The sequence below is a fragment of the Nymphalis io genome, chromosome 20, assembly GCF_905147045.1.
Source record: "Nymphalis io chromosome 20, ilAglIoxx1.1, whole genome shotgun sequence".
In the NCBI taxonomy this organism is placed as follows: domain Eukaryota; kingdom Metazoa; phylum Arthropoda; class Insecta; order Lepidoptera; family Nymphalidae; genus Nymphalis; species Nymphalis io.
In genome coordinates this window covers 10,915,343-10,934,016 of record NC_065907.1, presented here as the reverse complement: position 1 = coordinate 10,934,016, position 18,674 = coordinate 10,915,343, and the positions used below count along the sequence as shown (strand labels likewise).

Sequence of the window (18,674 nt, the reverse complement as noted above, 5' to 3'; positions counted from 1 at the left end):
TAGCCCTTACGCCCGGGGCTTAAAAGATAGGACGTAACCATGGAGGCGTGGACACCATTAATACTAGCGAGAAGTTCGGGAGGCAGGATAACCTTCGCCTCGTTAGGAGAGCTCCACCGAGCCACGAGCGTAGCATCGTACGGGATGCTGCGGATAGTATACTGCGGATGCATTATATGAACACGATCCCGCAGCCTCTTCGATCCATGTCGAAGACGACCATAGAAGGGGTTTTAGCGAGTAGAAATCCCATATAACCCAGGAGTCGGATAAATTTCGAAAATTTCCCCTGCCTAAAAAACTAGTCAGAACGCTAGAATCTTAAACGAAGATTGAGGTTTCAAAACTAGTAAATCATCGCACGGAAAATGTATGCGGTGAATTTGTGTTTATAATTCATCTCGAGCATGGCAGTGCTGGAAAACATCGTGAGGAAACCTGCATGAATCTGTTACGTGTATACGTGTATCCACGAGACGTGTTGGAGTCGCGTCATGGAAGAAACTTAAAAACTTCGCAAGTAAAGGAGACCTTAACCCAGTAGTGGGACTTTTGTAGGCAGTTACTACTAGTATTTAAGTTTGGACTAGTCTAGTCACGAATCACACAAAATAAATATATATTAATAGCGTTCTACATATTTATGCGTCAAACTTTTTTATATACAACAGGAAAATAATAACAAAAAAGTCTACAGTATTGAAAATCTATAATGACATGTAGTATATTTTTTGTTGGTATTATATTATAAGGTATATAAACATAAATAAATCGGGAATTTCAAAAGACCAATCCAGATCTAACCTATTGTACACCATTTAGCTAAGATTGCCCACGACAGATACTAAGCGAGGATCGTAAAAAAAGGCGCGTATTCTAATCAAAATCATAATATTTTTTATTCAAATTTATGAGCATTTTTAAATTGTTATGTTACATAATCAAAACTAATGTAATGATGGTACAAATGATACGGAATGCACCGAGATGAACCGGAAAAAGAGAAGTAGTGATACGTCTTCTGTAATAATTTAAAAAGTGCTCAGTGGTATAGGAAAATATCTAGTTAAACTTAAACAAATGCAAAATAAAGGATATTTATTTAGTTTTTGAAAATGTTTATAAAATCTATATAAATACTTAATAAAATATTATTTAAAATATTTGAACCAAGAGTAATTACATGGTTTAGTATATAACTAAGGATGCAAAACGTAATTATAATAACCTAAAAATACCTCAATCTTTAAATGATGTTCCCTGGCATATCTTCGGAGTCCAAGGTCCAGTAATTATGAAATTTAAGTGGACAACAACTTTGAAGCTTTTCTGAATAAAACGCGAGAATTATTAACATCGGTTAGTAAACAAAGAATATATAACATAAATATTCAAAATAGACAATAGTAACTCAGAAATATGTTCACAATACGACCCTCAATATCAATAGTTAGTTATGCGGTTGCATTGCACGTAAGTGTAAATTATGTACGAAAGAGCTGTGATCTCAGTGTAGGCTGTAGGCGTTGACCCACAAGTGTAGAGCCTGCACGCGGAACGCTGCGCCAGTATGCACGTACCTTTGCCCAAAAGCGCCACGAATTTATTAAATTCGTTTATTATTTCAGCGCGAACTTTTTGCGTTCATTTTGTTCTGTGATGCAAGATTTTATTAATAATTCTGTGCTTTTGAATTTTGATTAATTAGTGTAGTGTTTGTTTTTACATAAGTGCCTTATCTAATGTGTGGAATCCGAGCGAGATTTGGAGGGATCGTTCTTAAGCGTAATTATATGTTATAATAAAATTAATTATTATTTAAAATTTTATTTAATAAAATATCTATTAGACATGAAAAAAATTAATTTCTATAAAGTGTTAAATAATCAACTTTCAAAAAAAAATATGAAAGATACTTGGAAATATTTTTTGTATTTTCAGAGAATAATATAAGATATAAAAATTTTATTATTACCTTTGTATATTAATAAATAATTAATAATATATAATTTAACTAAATTATTATTTATTAAAGTGTCAAATAATCCAAGGAGAACTTTATTGTTAACGACTGATATCGTCTCGTTACTTACAATGCAGATTAATAAAAAACATTCTGGAAATGCAACAGTCGCCATGTTATACTTAGTCTTTTAAATCATTTTCAATTACCATATTCATGGATCTGAACTCATTAATACAGAAATTAATAAGCAAAGCCAATGCAAGTAGGTGGTTATGATAATTTCTAATCAGTAACACGGAACCCAACTAGGGTTCCGTGTAATTTCTGATATTTATTAAAATATTGTCGGTATTTTATTAAAGGATCCAGAAATTTACTAAGTTACAACATTATTTTTTTCGTACTGGTTCAAAAACTAAATGCTAACAAATTACCTAGGTTTTTGAATGTTAAAAATCTGAAGGAACTGAAAAGCAACTCAGTAGCTCATTCTCACCGAACTACCTAAATTAACGTAAACGGATTCCGCGGTTTCTAAAACCTTAAATGATTTCCTTTCGGCAACACAATATTTAATATTTGTAAAAAATATATAATAATGTTGATAATACATACTTAATGCCTATGCGCCGTGAAGATACGATTTCTAAAAATTATTTTGATAGAAAAAAACAAACATCTCGAAATGTAAAAGGAACATATTATTTATTCAATTAACAGTTTTGATACACCAATTAAAAAAAATATTTCTCGGCTAATGTAATAGTATCTCCCGCAGCGTTATTTTTTAAGAACTAACTTCCTTACACACTCGTGAAATGTTGACAACCGAATCATGGTGATATACTATTTTGATGCGTGTATTCTTGAAATGTTATGATTATTATAGTCATTCTCGCATACCACTTTTTGATATTTCACGACCGTTTTCAGTAGTTAGTTTCGAGTTTGTTCTTACAAAATAGCCTACAAAATTTTAATATTGAATCGCATAGTACAGTTATAAGCCTATTTATTATAAGCCTTATTTATTAAAGTTTTAAAATATACGATTCAAATTTATTAAATACAAAACGAATACTTTGCCCAAGGCAGGATGGACTTTGCAGAGTCAGAAACTTGGTGTCATCAGCTTACCTTTACTCCTCATGTTTATACAATGATTGTCGCTGACTCTATCGAAATTATCTATAAAGATAATTGTAACTATACCTGCTAATTTTATAAACATATTGTGATGAAACTGTGAGTATTCCTTCTTTATTTTTATTAATGAATTCGCAAAGAAAAGTATAAATAGACCGGACTACAGTGCTACTCTGTAAGTAACTTCATTACTCGCCCGTGAAATGTTGGCAACCGACTTATGGTAATATACCAATTTAGATGCGTGTATTCTTGAAATGTTATAATTATTATAGTCAATATCGCATATCAGTTTCTAATATTTCACGACCGTTTTCTGCGGTGAGTTTCGAGTTTGTTCTTACAGAATAGCCCTACAGCTCTTTCGCTAATACTTAAACTTTACACGGGGTAATTGTAAGTTTCAAGTTTTATGTGTGAGTTAATAAATGGTACAGTAGGCAATGAAGTAATAATGTATGTTATATCGCGTTCATCATCGCAATACTGTATTCACTCAAGTACGTTGATATCGTGATGTTCTATGGCACTACTTCATTACCATACGAGCCGCGTGGGCGACACGGGGGCTCCGGTTATGGTCTGATCTTTAGTAAATCCTCTATGCTTTGACACTGGATGAAGAGGTTTGAAGTATTTTTGACAGTATTTATCAAATAAGGCATATTACTTAATACAAGATTATATAAATGATAAAAAGCACAAATATTGAGTAGATGGTAAAACTTTCTGTTGATTTTCCATTCCATATAAATTTAATTATATTTAATGTCTTAAATTAAAATGAACTTTATTTAGGGTCGCTTTCCTTTTACAACAATTATTATTATATTTAAATTACGACCGATTCGGATAGCAACAAACCCAGTTTCTTTCAACTTTCAACCATTAAATAAGAATTATACTAGTTACAAACAATGATATAGTTGTTTTAAATTAATCTGTATACATATTATTCTTTCCAAGATATAAATAATAAGATGTATTCTTGTCTATTGATGTGTTTATGTATATAATATAGTCATATGATTCTAAAGTAAAAAAAGGTTACAGCCTGAAATTAGCCCATTGTATTGTCCGACCATTGAAGGTCTCCTCGTGGTTTGAAGTTTTCCACGACGATGCTACAATACGGGTTGGATAATAGATGGCAGATTGTCATTCGACACATTCAGGTTTCGCCGCGTTGCTTCCGTTCACTGCAATACCCAGGATTAATTAAAAACATAAATGAAGCACATGAAAACTCAGCGGCGACATTTTTTCTCTAAGTATTATAAATCATCATAATGTCACTTGCTAAAGCTATGTAAGAGTCTAGTAAAAATCTTTGTAAAGCTTCTGATTTGAAGAGTGAGTGAGACTTTCTGTGCATTATTTATCTCAGGTGTGAGACGTCGTTTCTAAGTCTTGCAGTGGCAGTCTAGGGACGAAAGTGGCCACTTACCATAAGGATGCCAAATCGATGCTCCAAAAAAAAAAATTGACTACAATTTGACAACCCTGTTTTAACCAATTAGTCATCGAATTCAGTTCGTATTATTGTGCGCGTACTATTCACTTGTATATAATATAGGTGTAGGAGTCGCGTACACTATAATTACTCTCCTTAATGTGTTAAACAGATCTATGTTTTATGATAATTTCTTAGCAATACATTATTATTATACTTACGTATAATTATTACTATTATTGACACATTTTTTGGCTATGCTATATATATCGTATTAATCCAGTCGGAACAATTTACCTAAAGAATAGAGTTTGAGAATTGGCAGTGTTTACGCTCCCGTGCCTTGTAAAACACGTTAACCTGTTATGCTGTTTGATTAGATTTTGAGCGTGAAGGAATAGATAATGTACTTGTGTTTGTGCACAATCTTTTGCACTTTAATAAACGCCGTGGCCAAGGGGACAAAATCAGTATTTTAGTTATAGGACTGTGGTAGAAGTAACTTTTATCGCACTCAGTTTTCTATGTAGAAAATATTTCTCATGTTATAATATAACAATGAATTAAGTATTTTTTACTTTCTGCTTTCATTAGAAATTTTATCATCGTCTTTCATGATTCCCTTGCCTTCGTCCCATTTGATTGGTTACTTTCTTCAATACACGTCATCCCTTCCATACGAGTAGTTCATAATATTATCATTGTCGGTCTTGTAATTATTATTTATGTACCTAATATCAAATTATTCCCACATGCATCTAATTTATTATTTATTGAGTATAGAGAAAATAATAATACTTCTATTTATACCAAGATCATTATTAAAATAACGTTCTCCCTCGTTCTATATAAGTTTTCATTAGCATCAATAAATAAACATTTGCTTTTCTCTTTTTTCTGTCTATAAAAAAATATAGACATATTTAATAGACATAATAGCCAATTTGACTAGTGATATAAATCCGTTTGTGATTCTAATGTTTTTTTGTGAAATGCTTGTTATTGAGCAGGTCAGTGCGCTGCACTTTTGATTTCGCGCCAAAAATATTAATGAGTAATCGAACCGAAGATGGCGTCGACAAGATGGCGGACCATAAACCATAACCGGGCAGATACAATGCTATCTGCGGAATATTCTCAATAAGTATGGTATTATTGGCCGGTTATAAGGAAATAAAGGCGAGGACACAACCGCTTCTGGTCGACGTTCAAATTGTTTAAAATTTATTGAAGCTGCTTTTGGAACGGTCGGCTATTCTCGCTACGCCGATTTGGCATTATTATTGGTACTTGGACGAAATATGACAGTGGTTTAATAAGCACGATGGAGTCATTCCTGTTTACGGAATTCGGTGTTTTAAATCAAACATTTTATTCTTTTCCTAATGTTAGTTTATTTTGCAAGATTGACTAAATAAGTATCTTTTTATACTATATAAAATTATTCAACATTGCATTCATGAGATCGCTTAATAAATTGCATGATGATGATGATGGTATGGTAGGCGTAGCGTTATCGTCCATGACGTACATTGCGGGAGATGTTATTGTGCACAAGTGATTGAGCAAACAAGTCTTGGACATTCTCTTTTTTTTTTCTCGCAGTTCAGAAAGGTACCCGGGTCCTATGGGGGTGAAACCGGGTTATGTGGGTTTCTTACCCACTAAAACTGTGATGGCCGTCCTCAGCACGGATCGGAGAGGCTGCGGGATCGTGTTGATATAACGCATCCGCGGCCTCTCCCGTGCTTTGCTCCACTCGTGGCTCGGCGGAGCTCTCATCAGGGGGCGAATTTCGCCCCCCAGCACTCCTCGCTAGTGCGTACGGCAGCGCGAGGCCATCACGGCTGCCGTCCTCCACAGGGCCGTCTGAAATAGGACATGTGAGGCCCCCACCTCACGCATCCACGGCCCCAGGGTTACGCCCTATCTTTTAAGCTCCGGGCGTCTGGGCTATGGGAGGGCCGAGACGACGCCGTCGTCGTCTCCGCCGAGCAGGATCGGCCCTTTCCCGTTCCCGCTCCGCCGTCTCCTTCTGAACCATGACGGTCTCACAGAAGGAGGCTACGGCCCTCCACGCCGATTCCGACAAGTCTTGTCCGACTTCACGACATTCTCTTACTCTAACAATCCACAATCCGATGAAAAATGATTTTTAATTAGAAATGGTAAACACTTCACGAATAACACGAAAAAAATAATCTATAACGCTTACGTGCGTAGTGTACTGGAGTACGGTAGTGTTGTGTGGAATCCTTGTTACAATGTACATCGTCTGCGTATAGAGAGAATACAGAAGCGATTTGTATATCATCTATCTAGAAACAAAAAAACCTCATACAATAAATCTAATAAAAATTACAGCAATCTCTTGAAAGACTTTAATATGGATAGTCTCTCTGTACGCAGACAATTATTAGATCTCTCTTTCCTATTTAAGATAATTCGTAACGAGATCGACTGTACTTACTTACTTGAAAAGATATACTATCGTATTCCAAGGCGCAATGTTCGTAGTTTTCTGGGCACTTTTGATGTCAGAATATCAAAAACGAAATTAGGATGTAATGCACCAATGCCTAGATCATCACGGTTGTACAATGGTTTTTGTCAAGATCTAGATATTTTTAATGACTCTGCCATGATTTATCGTAAACGGGCGCTAGAATTGTTGAGAGATGCAAATAAATAATAAATAAATAAATAAATAATAAATAATGTTATCTTAATTTTATTTTATTTTGTATTAATTAGTATATTTTTAGTAATTTTTTTGTAACGTAAACTTTGCATGAATTTAATGAATTATTTAATTTTAATTTGTACCTATATCAATTTCAAACTATTTGTGTTATTAATTTTAATTTTATTAAGTGCATGTTTATTTTTTTATGATCTTTAATTTGTACCAATTTGGACTTTTTTTTTTTTAATCTTTCTACTCATGTTGCTATAATTATGTGTTAATGTATTTTTAAAACAAATATTGTAATTGTTGTGGCTACTTTAAAAAGCTTCACATGTTAGCTATTTTCACTAAATTGTTTTACATTTGTCATTAAAACATGTAGTAGCTACTAGTGGTCCTTAAAATAAATAAATAAATAAATAAATAAATAAATAAATAAATAAACCGCAAATCCGTTACGACAGGAAAAAGATCGAGTGTAGAATCAACGGCTTTTTATGTTTTTAGAGGGAGTGTTAATATTAATACAATTTCGAAGCTCCACGCTGCTGATAACAATTTTTGACAAAAAAAACCCAATACTGACACGACTAGGAAATTTAACGTAGGACTTCGGGAACTCCAGCTGACTATACGAGTAACGAAGGAGTAATCCATGTATTACGCTAAACTAAACAAACAGAACCGAATATGTTGTTATCTCTCACTCACTTGGGCGTGGGATTTAAACGGATGGCAAAACTGTAGTCATATCTAGTTAATTTACTTACGTCTGTTTAAATTAACGAGTGTTAATATTTACCTAATTTATTTATGTATAGCCCATTCCGATCGAAAAAGGAATAAAGATAAATAACAACCTTTCATATTTCATACAAGTAAATTAAAGTAATATTTTGTAAATGAACGGTTTTTTAAATAGAAAAATTGCTATTTATTCTATTATAAAACAACTCTATTCCACTTAACTACTTATATATACTTTAATTTTACTTCCTTTAATAAAGTTCCGATAACAACTTCGCCGACATTAAAACTCAATGTTTTCACGAATCCATAAAGAATACTATTGATTATTTATACACAAAATCTCGAACAACGATATCGTGTTAATTCAATGTCGACGTTGTTTATTTGTCATTATTCCTCTTTTGATTGGAACAGGATATAGATATGGCTTTGTTACGCCTTTCGTTACATATAAGTTAATCTTTATTAAATACTTTTCAATATTATCATTCAGGTCCATTATAGTTGATAGAGATTTACAATATTCACGTCATATTTAAACGATCGCCACTTATTTAAATATTTTGAGCAAATTCAGGCCTTATCGTAATTATATTCCATTCTTTAGGTAAAGAGGTTCGGTGTGTGTGTACAGTTACCGAGTTCCAGTAGCAACTGTATATATATATAAGTCGGCGTCTTGTACGAGGCACGCAGGCTCCAAAAGCGTATCCCACGCGTGCGCAAACAGCCCAACGCAGCATCGTTACGAAGAACGTTAAATGATGATACGAGTGTAGTTCTATTGTTTATGACACATTATGACCAAAAACTTAGCCCTTATATGCTTTATGTCATATTAACTGTATTAATATGTATAATAAAAGAATGTAATACATAGTTTCAGCATAAGTCCAATATTAACGTTTCTTAATATATATTTGAAGGTTGTGTTTTGATTTCAGTAGCTACTAGATTATGTAAAATGAAGTTATTTATTTAAGAGGGAAAAAATATCACAAACAACTAACTTATACCAGCCGCAGCGTCCTCGCTCGCTCAGATTTTCGTTTGCCACGGAGCCCTTTGGAGTATTTCGTATTAATCGGGTACTTTTCATGATTGATTCCATTATTATCTCTCTGGCTCTTATCATCATAGCGATTTAAAATAATACTCAAATCTATTAAACAGAAAAACTTTAATCAAAAACGTCTTAGTACTTGTTGCTTGTTATATTGTTCTCGTGATACAGAACATCAAACGTATAATACTTCGGAATAACACTATAGAATATTTAAATACAAACAATTATTATAAAACAATTAGCAACGAGCTAAACAATTTACGAAGATCTATCCGACTCTCTACGTTTATCAATACGTCCGTCGTCTTACCGCTCGGCTTTATGTTATCATAACATCTCTAAAACTGCTAGTCAATTAGAAATTGGAAATTGAAGTTTATGCGTCAATTTTTATACAAATAAATTGCTTAAAATTAAAACTGTGACACTGTTTTAATTTTCACAGTGTTCATGAATATATTTACAGTGTTGCTTTCATAATATGAAATGAAATGTGTATCATAATATGAAAGTTCCATAAGTGATAATTTATCTGTCATTAAAATAAATGATCTTATCCGTCTAAAATAATAGTATAACGAGTCAGCCTACAGGAAACCCTACAACAGCCTTTAGAATGGTTTTAAGCATAATCATAAAAATTAATTACGATCAGTGAACAATCAAGCATTGCCTAATGCGACATATTCCTTGTAAGGGCAGGTATTATGTCCCACGTGGGCGACGCTCGCCGCCCAACGCAACCTGTGGGCTTTAACCGCCCATTTGACACGTATCGATGACAACCATGGCCATAAGCACGGCGGCACATCGCGGCCAGATCTGTCACATGTCATTAATTTAATTATACGTTACATACCAAGAACATGCTCTCAAATCATCAGATTAAATATAATTAAATCTTTTCTAGTATTATTGATAAACGGGTTATTATAAGTCAGTATAAGTACCGTTTATATATCGTTTTATGTTTTACTGGTGGTAGGGCTTTGTGCAAGCTCGTCTGGGTAGGTACCACCCACTCATCAGATATTCTACCGCAAAACAGCAATACTTGATATTGTTGTGTTCCGGTTTGAAGGGTGAGTGAGCCAGTGTAATTACAGGCACAAGGGACATAAAATCTTAGTTCCCAAGGTTGGTGGCGCATTGGCTATAAGCGATGGTTGACATTTCTTACAATGCCAATGTCTAAGAGCGTTTGGTGACCACTTACCATCAGGTGGCCCATATGCTCGTCCACCTTCCTATTCTATAAAAAAAAAAAAAAAATCCACCAACATACAGTAGAGTCGTGTAATAGTGATACACTTTCTAATCCTGATTGTCATTGAGATATTTACTGATTGTTATTTAAAATATATATCCCAAAGTTAGATGTCTAATCACGAAGAGTTAATACAAAATAAACATATTTCAAACAGTTGTATTGAGTCGTTACAGCACTCAATCGAGTGTTTTCATTGTTTCCAAATACGGTCGAGTTTCTGATGGATGGTGTTCGAAGTGCGCCCACGTCGAGCGCATTGCGCCCGCGCACTCCGCGGACATGTGCTAGGGCTGCCTGTACGAGTTTTGCTGGTAATTAAGTAGGTTTTATTGATATTAATGTTAAAATATACATGACTATATACTATAAACTGTGTGCAGATTGATAAATTAGGTATTTAATATTAAATATTTTTTTAAATCATTATTTGTAGGTAATCTTTTTATAATTATATAAGGCCTGATATACTTATAAGGCGCAGAAATTATAACCTCTTAGTGAAAACTTTGTAAAAATATAAATAAAATGAAACAATGAGTTAAATATTTTAAAAATGATAATATTTCCTCTCGTGATAGTCAGCCCTGCAATACTTCCAGCGTCTCCCCGCGACACAAGCGTCACCGCGACATGCGTCGTGTCGACATGCACAAATTGCCGCGCACTTTTTGTTCTAATAATTTTATTAGCTCATTATGTTAATCGACGATCATTGTACTGACTTATGACGATCATCGACCTCATGTAGGTTGGGAATATAGCAGACGTGAGTAATGTCGAATTTGTTATAGAATAAACGCATCATTAATAGTGACAGCTTTTAAGCAAACACTTTTAAATAAAAATGTAACAGCTTATTCATCTTCCATTACTAGGCAAGAGAATCTCAAGAAGATCATTTGGAATTTATTCCATGCATCATATAATTTATTCCATGCGTGACATAATTTCATCCGACGCATAATGTAGGCTCCTCACAATGTTTTCTTCAATATTGTTCCATTTATTCTATCCTCTGGATTCCATCTTCAAAAACTCAATTAAGTTAAATTGCAAAAGATTTCATTGAGATAAGAGGCCATATATTACGTCTAGACATATGCGTGATAATGTTTAGAGTCTTCAACATTGTTGCACTCTTAATTTAAGCACTGAGATTTATGGACCAAAATATATCGGAGGCCTTCTGAAAATAATAAAGTTTCTTGAACCCGATCTCTATGTGAATAATGCAGTCGTCTTACAATAAATACGAGTTTAATTTTTTTAATTAAAATTGATTATAAATATCTCCAGAACTTCGGTCAATGAGTATTAACTTAAAACAATTAAAAAAAGAAATAGAAAAAAAACATAATTAAGTAGAAAATACTTGAAATTGTTTAGTTTTAGTGCATTGTAATGAAAGCGATGTCACTAGAAGTACTAGTTACGCCATGAAAACTGTCACGTTGTCACGGACGCGAGCAATAACTTGACAAAGTTAACGATAATCATTAAAGTCACCATCACTTAAGTATTTTATTGACACTAATTACGTTTCACTTAATAGTCGGATTGAGGAAAATTGAGTTATAAGGAAATACTATTGGACCTCAGTTGGGAATGAGTTTATTTTATTTTAATTGTAAAAGACAAATTAATCATTGGATTCGGGTTAAATGAAAATATATAATTTTCAATTATAATAAGTAATTAATTTTTGAGGAAACTTAATTGAACAATTTGCTACTATTGTTATCGTTTTAACTGCAGTTTTTATATTCAAGTAATATAATTGTTTTTATATTAGTGTAATTAAATGACGGTTCGTATTCAACGCGTGCATCTGTTCTGTTTTAAGCGTCTGTGTCCTTGATAAACATATTTGCTAGATTTTTGTATATTTTTTTGTTGGCTTATATGAAATATATTGCAAGTATAAACATACTTTGTATTATACTAACGATTTGAATTTAAGTTCTTTGGATTTAACATTTCCAATATGAATGCTAAACCATTACTTGGTCTCACTCCTCCTAAATGAAAATTAACTTCTCCCGACTCTAGCTATCCCTTCCATCTTGTATTTGCCATGTATTCATCATTGAAGTGACATATGTCTAAGTATCAATTATAAACTAATTTAAGCAACTATATAAATATATTAAAAGAACACTGAAATACAGTATTTACGTGTCAGGCTGTATACATTCAATACGGTCTTGTAAAATGACGATTAAATGCAAATTAGATTCGACTTTAATAAAATATATTTTGATTTATAATAACTGTACCGTCATCAGTGCGTATACATTATTTTCTTCGTAGAACACGATTGAAAATGACAAATGCCGATAGTAGCATGATACCCATAAATATAAGAGCCGGTTCAAAGACTTGAATTACCTGTAAGTGCACCCAGCCGACCACTCTATCATGTCCGTATATAGGACCGTAGTCCCAGTTCAGTAAATCCTATATACATTACGCGTGTTAATTAGATAGCTATAACATTCTTATGTTTTTGCGGGGGAGTGGCATTATACCGCGACACGCCTGCGAGTGCGAAGTGAAAGGACTGCTAGAATGACGTATACGTGCGTGTACGTCATTCTAGCAGTTCTTTGCAAAAACTCAATTCGTATCTCACTGATGAAATGGATAACCAACCTAACGCTGATACATTATTGTATCATCATATCATGTGCCACGTGTAACGTCGACTGGTGGCGCGAACTTCGAAAGATACCGAGCGAATCGCACGAGCGTCAGACGATGTGACGGACGACAGAAATAGTCTAGGAATACTAGAAATAATGGAAATAGAAGTTATTCATACGTGCGATTCAGTTAGTGTAAAAAATCAAATTTTCTACTTACATTATCATGATGTATCCTAGGATTTTTTTGCGGTAACTGGAGTTATTCGTTCATCATCATCATCATCATATCAGCCGAAAGACGTCCACTGCTGGACAAAGGCCTCCCCCAAGGATTTCCACGTTGGCCGATCTTGCGCTGCCCGCATCCAACGGCTTCCCGCGACTCGTTCTAAGTCGTCGGTCCACCTTGCAGGGGGCCTGCCCACACTGCATCTTCCGGTTCGTGATCGCCACTCGAGAACCTTTCTGCCCCAGCGGCCGTCGGTTCTGCGAGCAATGTGCCCCGCCCACTGCCACTTCAATTAAGAATTTCTTCGGTCTATGTCAGTTACTTTGGTTCGCCTGCGGATTTCATCATATCTGATTCGATCTCGCAGAGAAACTCCGAGCATAGCCCTCTCCATTGCCCTTTGAGTGACCTTGAGCCTTCTTATGAGGCCCATTGTCAGCGACCACGTCTCTGATCCATAAGTCATCACTGGCAACACACACTGGTCGAAGACTTTCGACTTGAGACACTGCGGTATTTGGGATGAGAAGATATCGTGTAGCTTCCCGAACGCTGCCCAGCCGAGTTGAATTCGACGATTGACCTCTTTAATGCGCATTGCATTAAATTGGCGATTGTCGCGAGTTAGAGACTTTGAAATCTGTCTGTTAATCAGCCGATAGCTGGCAGCATCAGCTAGGGACGTCAGAATCATTTTCCGTCTTTCCTCCATAAGCCGTAGGGTAGAGGCAGAGATCTCTTTGGTTCCTTTTGTACGGCTGGTCTTGAAGGTCTTAGACCCAGCCGTACGGACGGTTTCCACAAACCTGTCGTTGTATGTGTCCACTTTTGTTTGGTTTTGGAGTTCGAGCTGAAAGGCTTCAGGATTTCGAATTTGAAGAGCTGATGCTCGGAGCGTAGACTTCATTGGTCGGGACCTCTGGAGTTTAACATTGATATTTAATGAGCCTCTTACTAGTCTGTGATCGCTCCCAGTTTTGACTGCATTGATCACGGAGACGTCATTAAATATTTGTCTTCTCGTCGACAAGACGAAGTCTATCTCATTCTTGGTTTTCCCATCAGGGCTCACCCAGGTCCATTTACGTTGACCTGGCTTCTTGAAAAAGGAGTTCATCATAAAGAGTCCCTTCTTCTCCATAAAGTCGGCCAACATCTGGCCCCGAGGGTTGCGGTCTCCAATTCCATGTGGTCCCACCTTTAACTCATCACCGAATCCTATGCCCAGCTTCGCGTTAAAATCCCCCATTACAACAGTGAAATGAGTCTTATTGGTATGTATGGCTTTAGATAAAACCTCATACATGACCTCAACCTCATCGTTGGAGTGTGTCGAAGTCGGGGCGTATACCTGTATGACCTTCAAAGAATACCGCTTGGTGATTCTGAGTATAAGGTACGCCCTAGTCGACACGCTCTCGATTTTCACAACGTTGTTAACGAGGGACTTGTGGACTATGAACCCGACACCACCTTGAGACAGTTGATCGCCCTCTCGGAAATAGAGAAGGTTACCGGATTTCAGGATCATCGTATCCTCCCCCTGTCTTTGGACTTCGGACAATCCGACGATATCCCAGTGTAACCTGCTCAGTTCTTCCTCCAGTTCGATGATCTTCTCGTCGGTCCGCAGTGTACGCGTGTTATATATTGCCAGGGCCAGAGGTCGTCGGTGTTGGTAACACGAAATCTGCCGGGGATTCTTAGCACCCCCTGCCCCGCCGTTACCGCAGCTGTTACCAAGGCTAGGAATAGCAGGGCTGCCGAGGACTAGGGGCCGTGGTTTAGTTGCGCGAATCATTGAGGGGATATGCCATAATCGCCACGCTTGGCAGACGGGTTGGCGATTGCAGTAAGTTAGTCATAGTACTCAGAGAGACGCTGCTGCCCGTTCTTTGGTGTATATTCCCTCGGGTCGCCTTCTACGCCCCCCACGGGATGAGATGGGGTGGTGATATTCGTTTTGGTTTTATTATTACTTTAAATTAAAATTTTCGTTTTTCTATTTTTGAAACTTTAAAATTCCGATTTGCGGTCATTAAAAATGACATTTTTTCGCTAATTCATAGTGAATATCATAGATTATTCAAGATAATCTATGATATCACGTCACATCGACGTCAAAGTTTCTTATTTATCCTTACTCCTCTTGTGGTTGGAATAGATTATAGTCATTGCGTTTTATGTATCTATAAGAAAAAAATATACCACAATAACTAAAACAAATCAAATCAAAACAATTTGTTCAATATCGAAGCATTACATTTACTTTTCAATTATCAGTTTAGAAACTATCACATATCACCAATGAAGGCAGTTACAATTTAATCAAATAACAGGCATATTAAACAACGAACAACATGGCCGACAAGATTTGACAGGTTAAATAAATTTAAACTATTGCAAATATTAATTAAGTCTTCATTTTCTTCGGTTTTGTTGCTGAAATAAGCCAGCCTACTGGAAGTTGGACGATGGAAGTTTTTTTTTTTTGGAAGTTTACCTACTCGCAACATGTTCAATAAACTTACATTTTTATTTAGTGAGCATGCACTAACTAGGTAGTGGCAAGGAATAAAGATACACATTACATCGTGTCCTTCATTTCTTCCCAATTTATTACCTTGAACTAGAAAACTATTCTAAAGCAATATCAAGACTATGTTGGCGTATATAAAATTTCGCTCTCGGTCTATAATAGATGCGGCGGTGATCGCAAATGCCTGTGGCTTGAAAATCGCGCTGCGCGAATTGCTGCTTCTCCCAGCGCACCGCCCGTTCCCGTGGCCAGGCAGTAATATAGCTATTATTTAAGAATGTTTAAAATAACACGTCAACAAAGCGTGACGAATCAGAATAATTATAAAAATACAATTTAGTATTTATGCATTTTCTGAAATAAAAAATGTTAATTCAAACTTCGTATTCCGGACCAGTGGCCTTATAAACTAGATTCAGACCGGAGAGTTAACCCCTTACCGATAGGTAAATAAATTAATCAAGTTACTACCGCTAATTAAATAATTCAAGTTTCTAAATAGCACAGGTTAGATATTCCGCTTTCTGTTACTAGTAATAAGGGTTTCTTCATATTACAATTAATCGGAAACTTCTTATAAAGAATATTCATATTTCATAGGAACTCCTTCCTATGTGTATATGAGACATTGTGTAGTTTATGTTATTATGGCCTAATAATAACTATAGATTTGGCAAAACGCCTTCCTTCGAGTCTATTTTAAAAATTTAGGGCATTATGTTAACTGTCTAATAGCCATGCTTTTATGTACAGTAATAAAATCACCCTGCCATATGTCATAAGTGAATTCGTTAATAAATGAATATTATCTGTGTAAGCTGTGCCGAGGTTCAGTGGTTGCGATTTTAAACTCGCGGAAACACTAATAAGTTTTCATGTGATAATTCATGTTTATAATTTCTCGTGCTCGACGGCGATGGCAAACGTCGTAAAAAGCCTATATGTCGGATGAATTACTGCCAGATACGTTTTCACCAACTAGCATTAAATAAAAAAATATACATACATGTGTGTATGTGTGAGTGTGTGTGTGGTGTGATTGTGTGTATATATGTAATGTTAAGATTGCGCTATATTTTGAATATGTGCTTTAAACTATTGCAAATATTAATATTATATAGACTAGCAATATCTGTCTTTCAACATTTCCTAAATATATAAATGTATAAAGCTCTAGACGAACAAAATAAAATAATAATAATATAAACTACAATGATATACCGAGTGGGTCCAGTAAGTTGCAGTTGCCAAAGTTCTCTGTAATGGTGTCAGTGGAAGCCAGAGGCGTTAGTTTATTATTAATATCGAGTCCCACGTAAGCGAACAATTAAATATGGTCAAGGCAGTTCGTACAGTCGGCTGAATAAAGATAACTTGTGACTTTGAACTGGTACATACAAACATACATACAAACAAAGACTAAACTTATGAAACTGTTGGTGACGGTGAAACTTTTTTATTTTATTTAATCTGTCAAATCTCCTCAGCCGTGTTGCTCGTTGTTTAATATGACTGTTTGATTAAATTGTAATTGCCTTCAATGGTGATATGTGGTAGTTCATAATTTACAATTTAAAAGTAAATGCAATGTTTCGATATTGAACAAATTGTTTTGATTTGATTTGCTTTAGTTATTGTGGTATATTTTATTCTTATAGAATACGCAATGACTATAATCTATTCCAACCACAAGAAGAGTAAAGTTAAATAAGAAACTTTGACGTCGATGTGACGCAATATAATTCGTCGAGATCTTGAATAATCTATGATATTCACTATGGATTCGCGAAAAAATGACATTTTTAATGACAGCGAATCGGAACTTTGGAAATAAATTATAGTGGTTATAACTAGTTAAGTGGAATAGTGTTGAATTATAAATAAAGGTAAGCAGTAAGTACAGCAGAGCTATTACGAATAGCAAATCGTATGGAATATTAGGTAAATCTAATGTTTGTTAATCTTTGCTCCTCCTTCGATTGGAGTATTGACAAGTATACCCTACTCCAACCGAAGGGGACGTTTAAAAGTACCGTCCGAAACAAAAAAGCTGTTTATATAATCTGAAGCGAATTTATTTCATCAAGTAAATAAATACAACATCATTTGATTAAAACATCAAAAAGTAAGTGGTTACATGCGCATTTTAAACCCACAATTAAAATAGTTTTTATGTAATTTATATGTAATGATCGAAAGTTAGCAACGAGAAACAAAGTATATTTCACCTCTAATTTGCGAATATGCAGTCCACTGTACCCTTTACCGTCGACATGCAAATTGTAAGCCTATAGGGACTTAAGCTCATGCTAATTGGCCGGAGTTATGCATAAAGCGGTCTGACAATTATAATATGAAATGTGAACAGGCGAAGCGAGCTGCGCGATAATGTAACCAGCCTCTTTAATAAAGCGATGCCTTTAATTAGACGTCGACTTTCCTTATTTTCTGTATTCGCATTTATCAGTTTCTTTTTGAGTTATGTTTTAAAAAATTGTTTTGTTATCAGAAAGAAAAACATTAAAAAGAACATTATCAAAAAGGTTTGAATGCGGACAAGTAGAACTGAGTTTTCATGTGTTTGTTTTTATAATCATTAAAGTGAAGACTAAGACTTTAGCGAATGAAATCATCCCGATAAAACTTGCACCGGTCGAATTAAAATCTTCTACAAGTATGTCAACTAACCCATAGTGGAGTAACGTGGTGGAAGAAGCTCCAAGCCTTAGTAGATAAAGCTTAGTGTTATTAATAAAAAAGGTCGTACGATGAAATACGATTGAGTGTTAATTTTATTTAAAATATACTCTGCACGATCTTAATTAAGCAACACTGATCCGCTCATAGACATTTTGGATTACATCATTAACACAATAACATTAGAATTCAATTTAATGTTTAACAATATTTTGCGAACAATC

General features: G+C 35.0%; 1 protein-coding gene across 1 annotated transcript in view; it reads left to right on the top strand.

The window, feature by feature from the left end:
• Positions 1–1,583: 1,583 nt before the first annotated feature.
• LOC126776329 (uncharacterized) overlaps positions 1,584–18,674 on the top strand; it is a 32,774-nt gene continuing 15,683 nt past the window's right edge. The window contains exon 1 of the mRNA XM_050498783.1: positions 1,584–1,785. Within this exon, the coding sequence (XP_050354740.1) occupies positions 1,743–1,785 (43 nt within the window). The 5' untranslated portion in view covers positions 1,584–1,742. The remainder of the gene's footprint in view (positions 1,786–18,674) is intronic.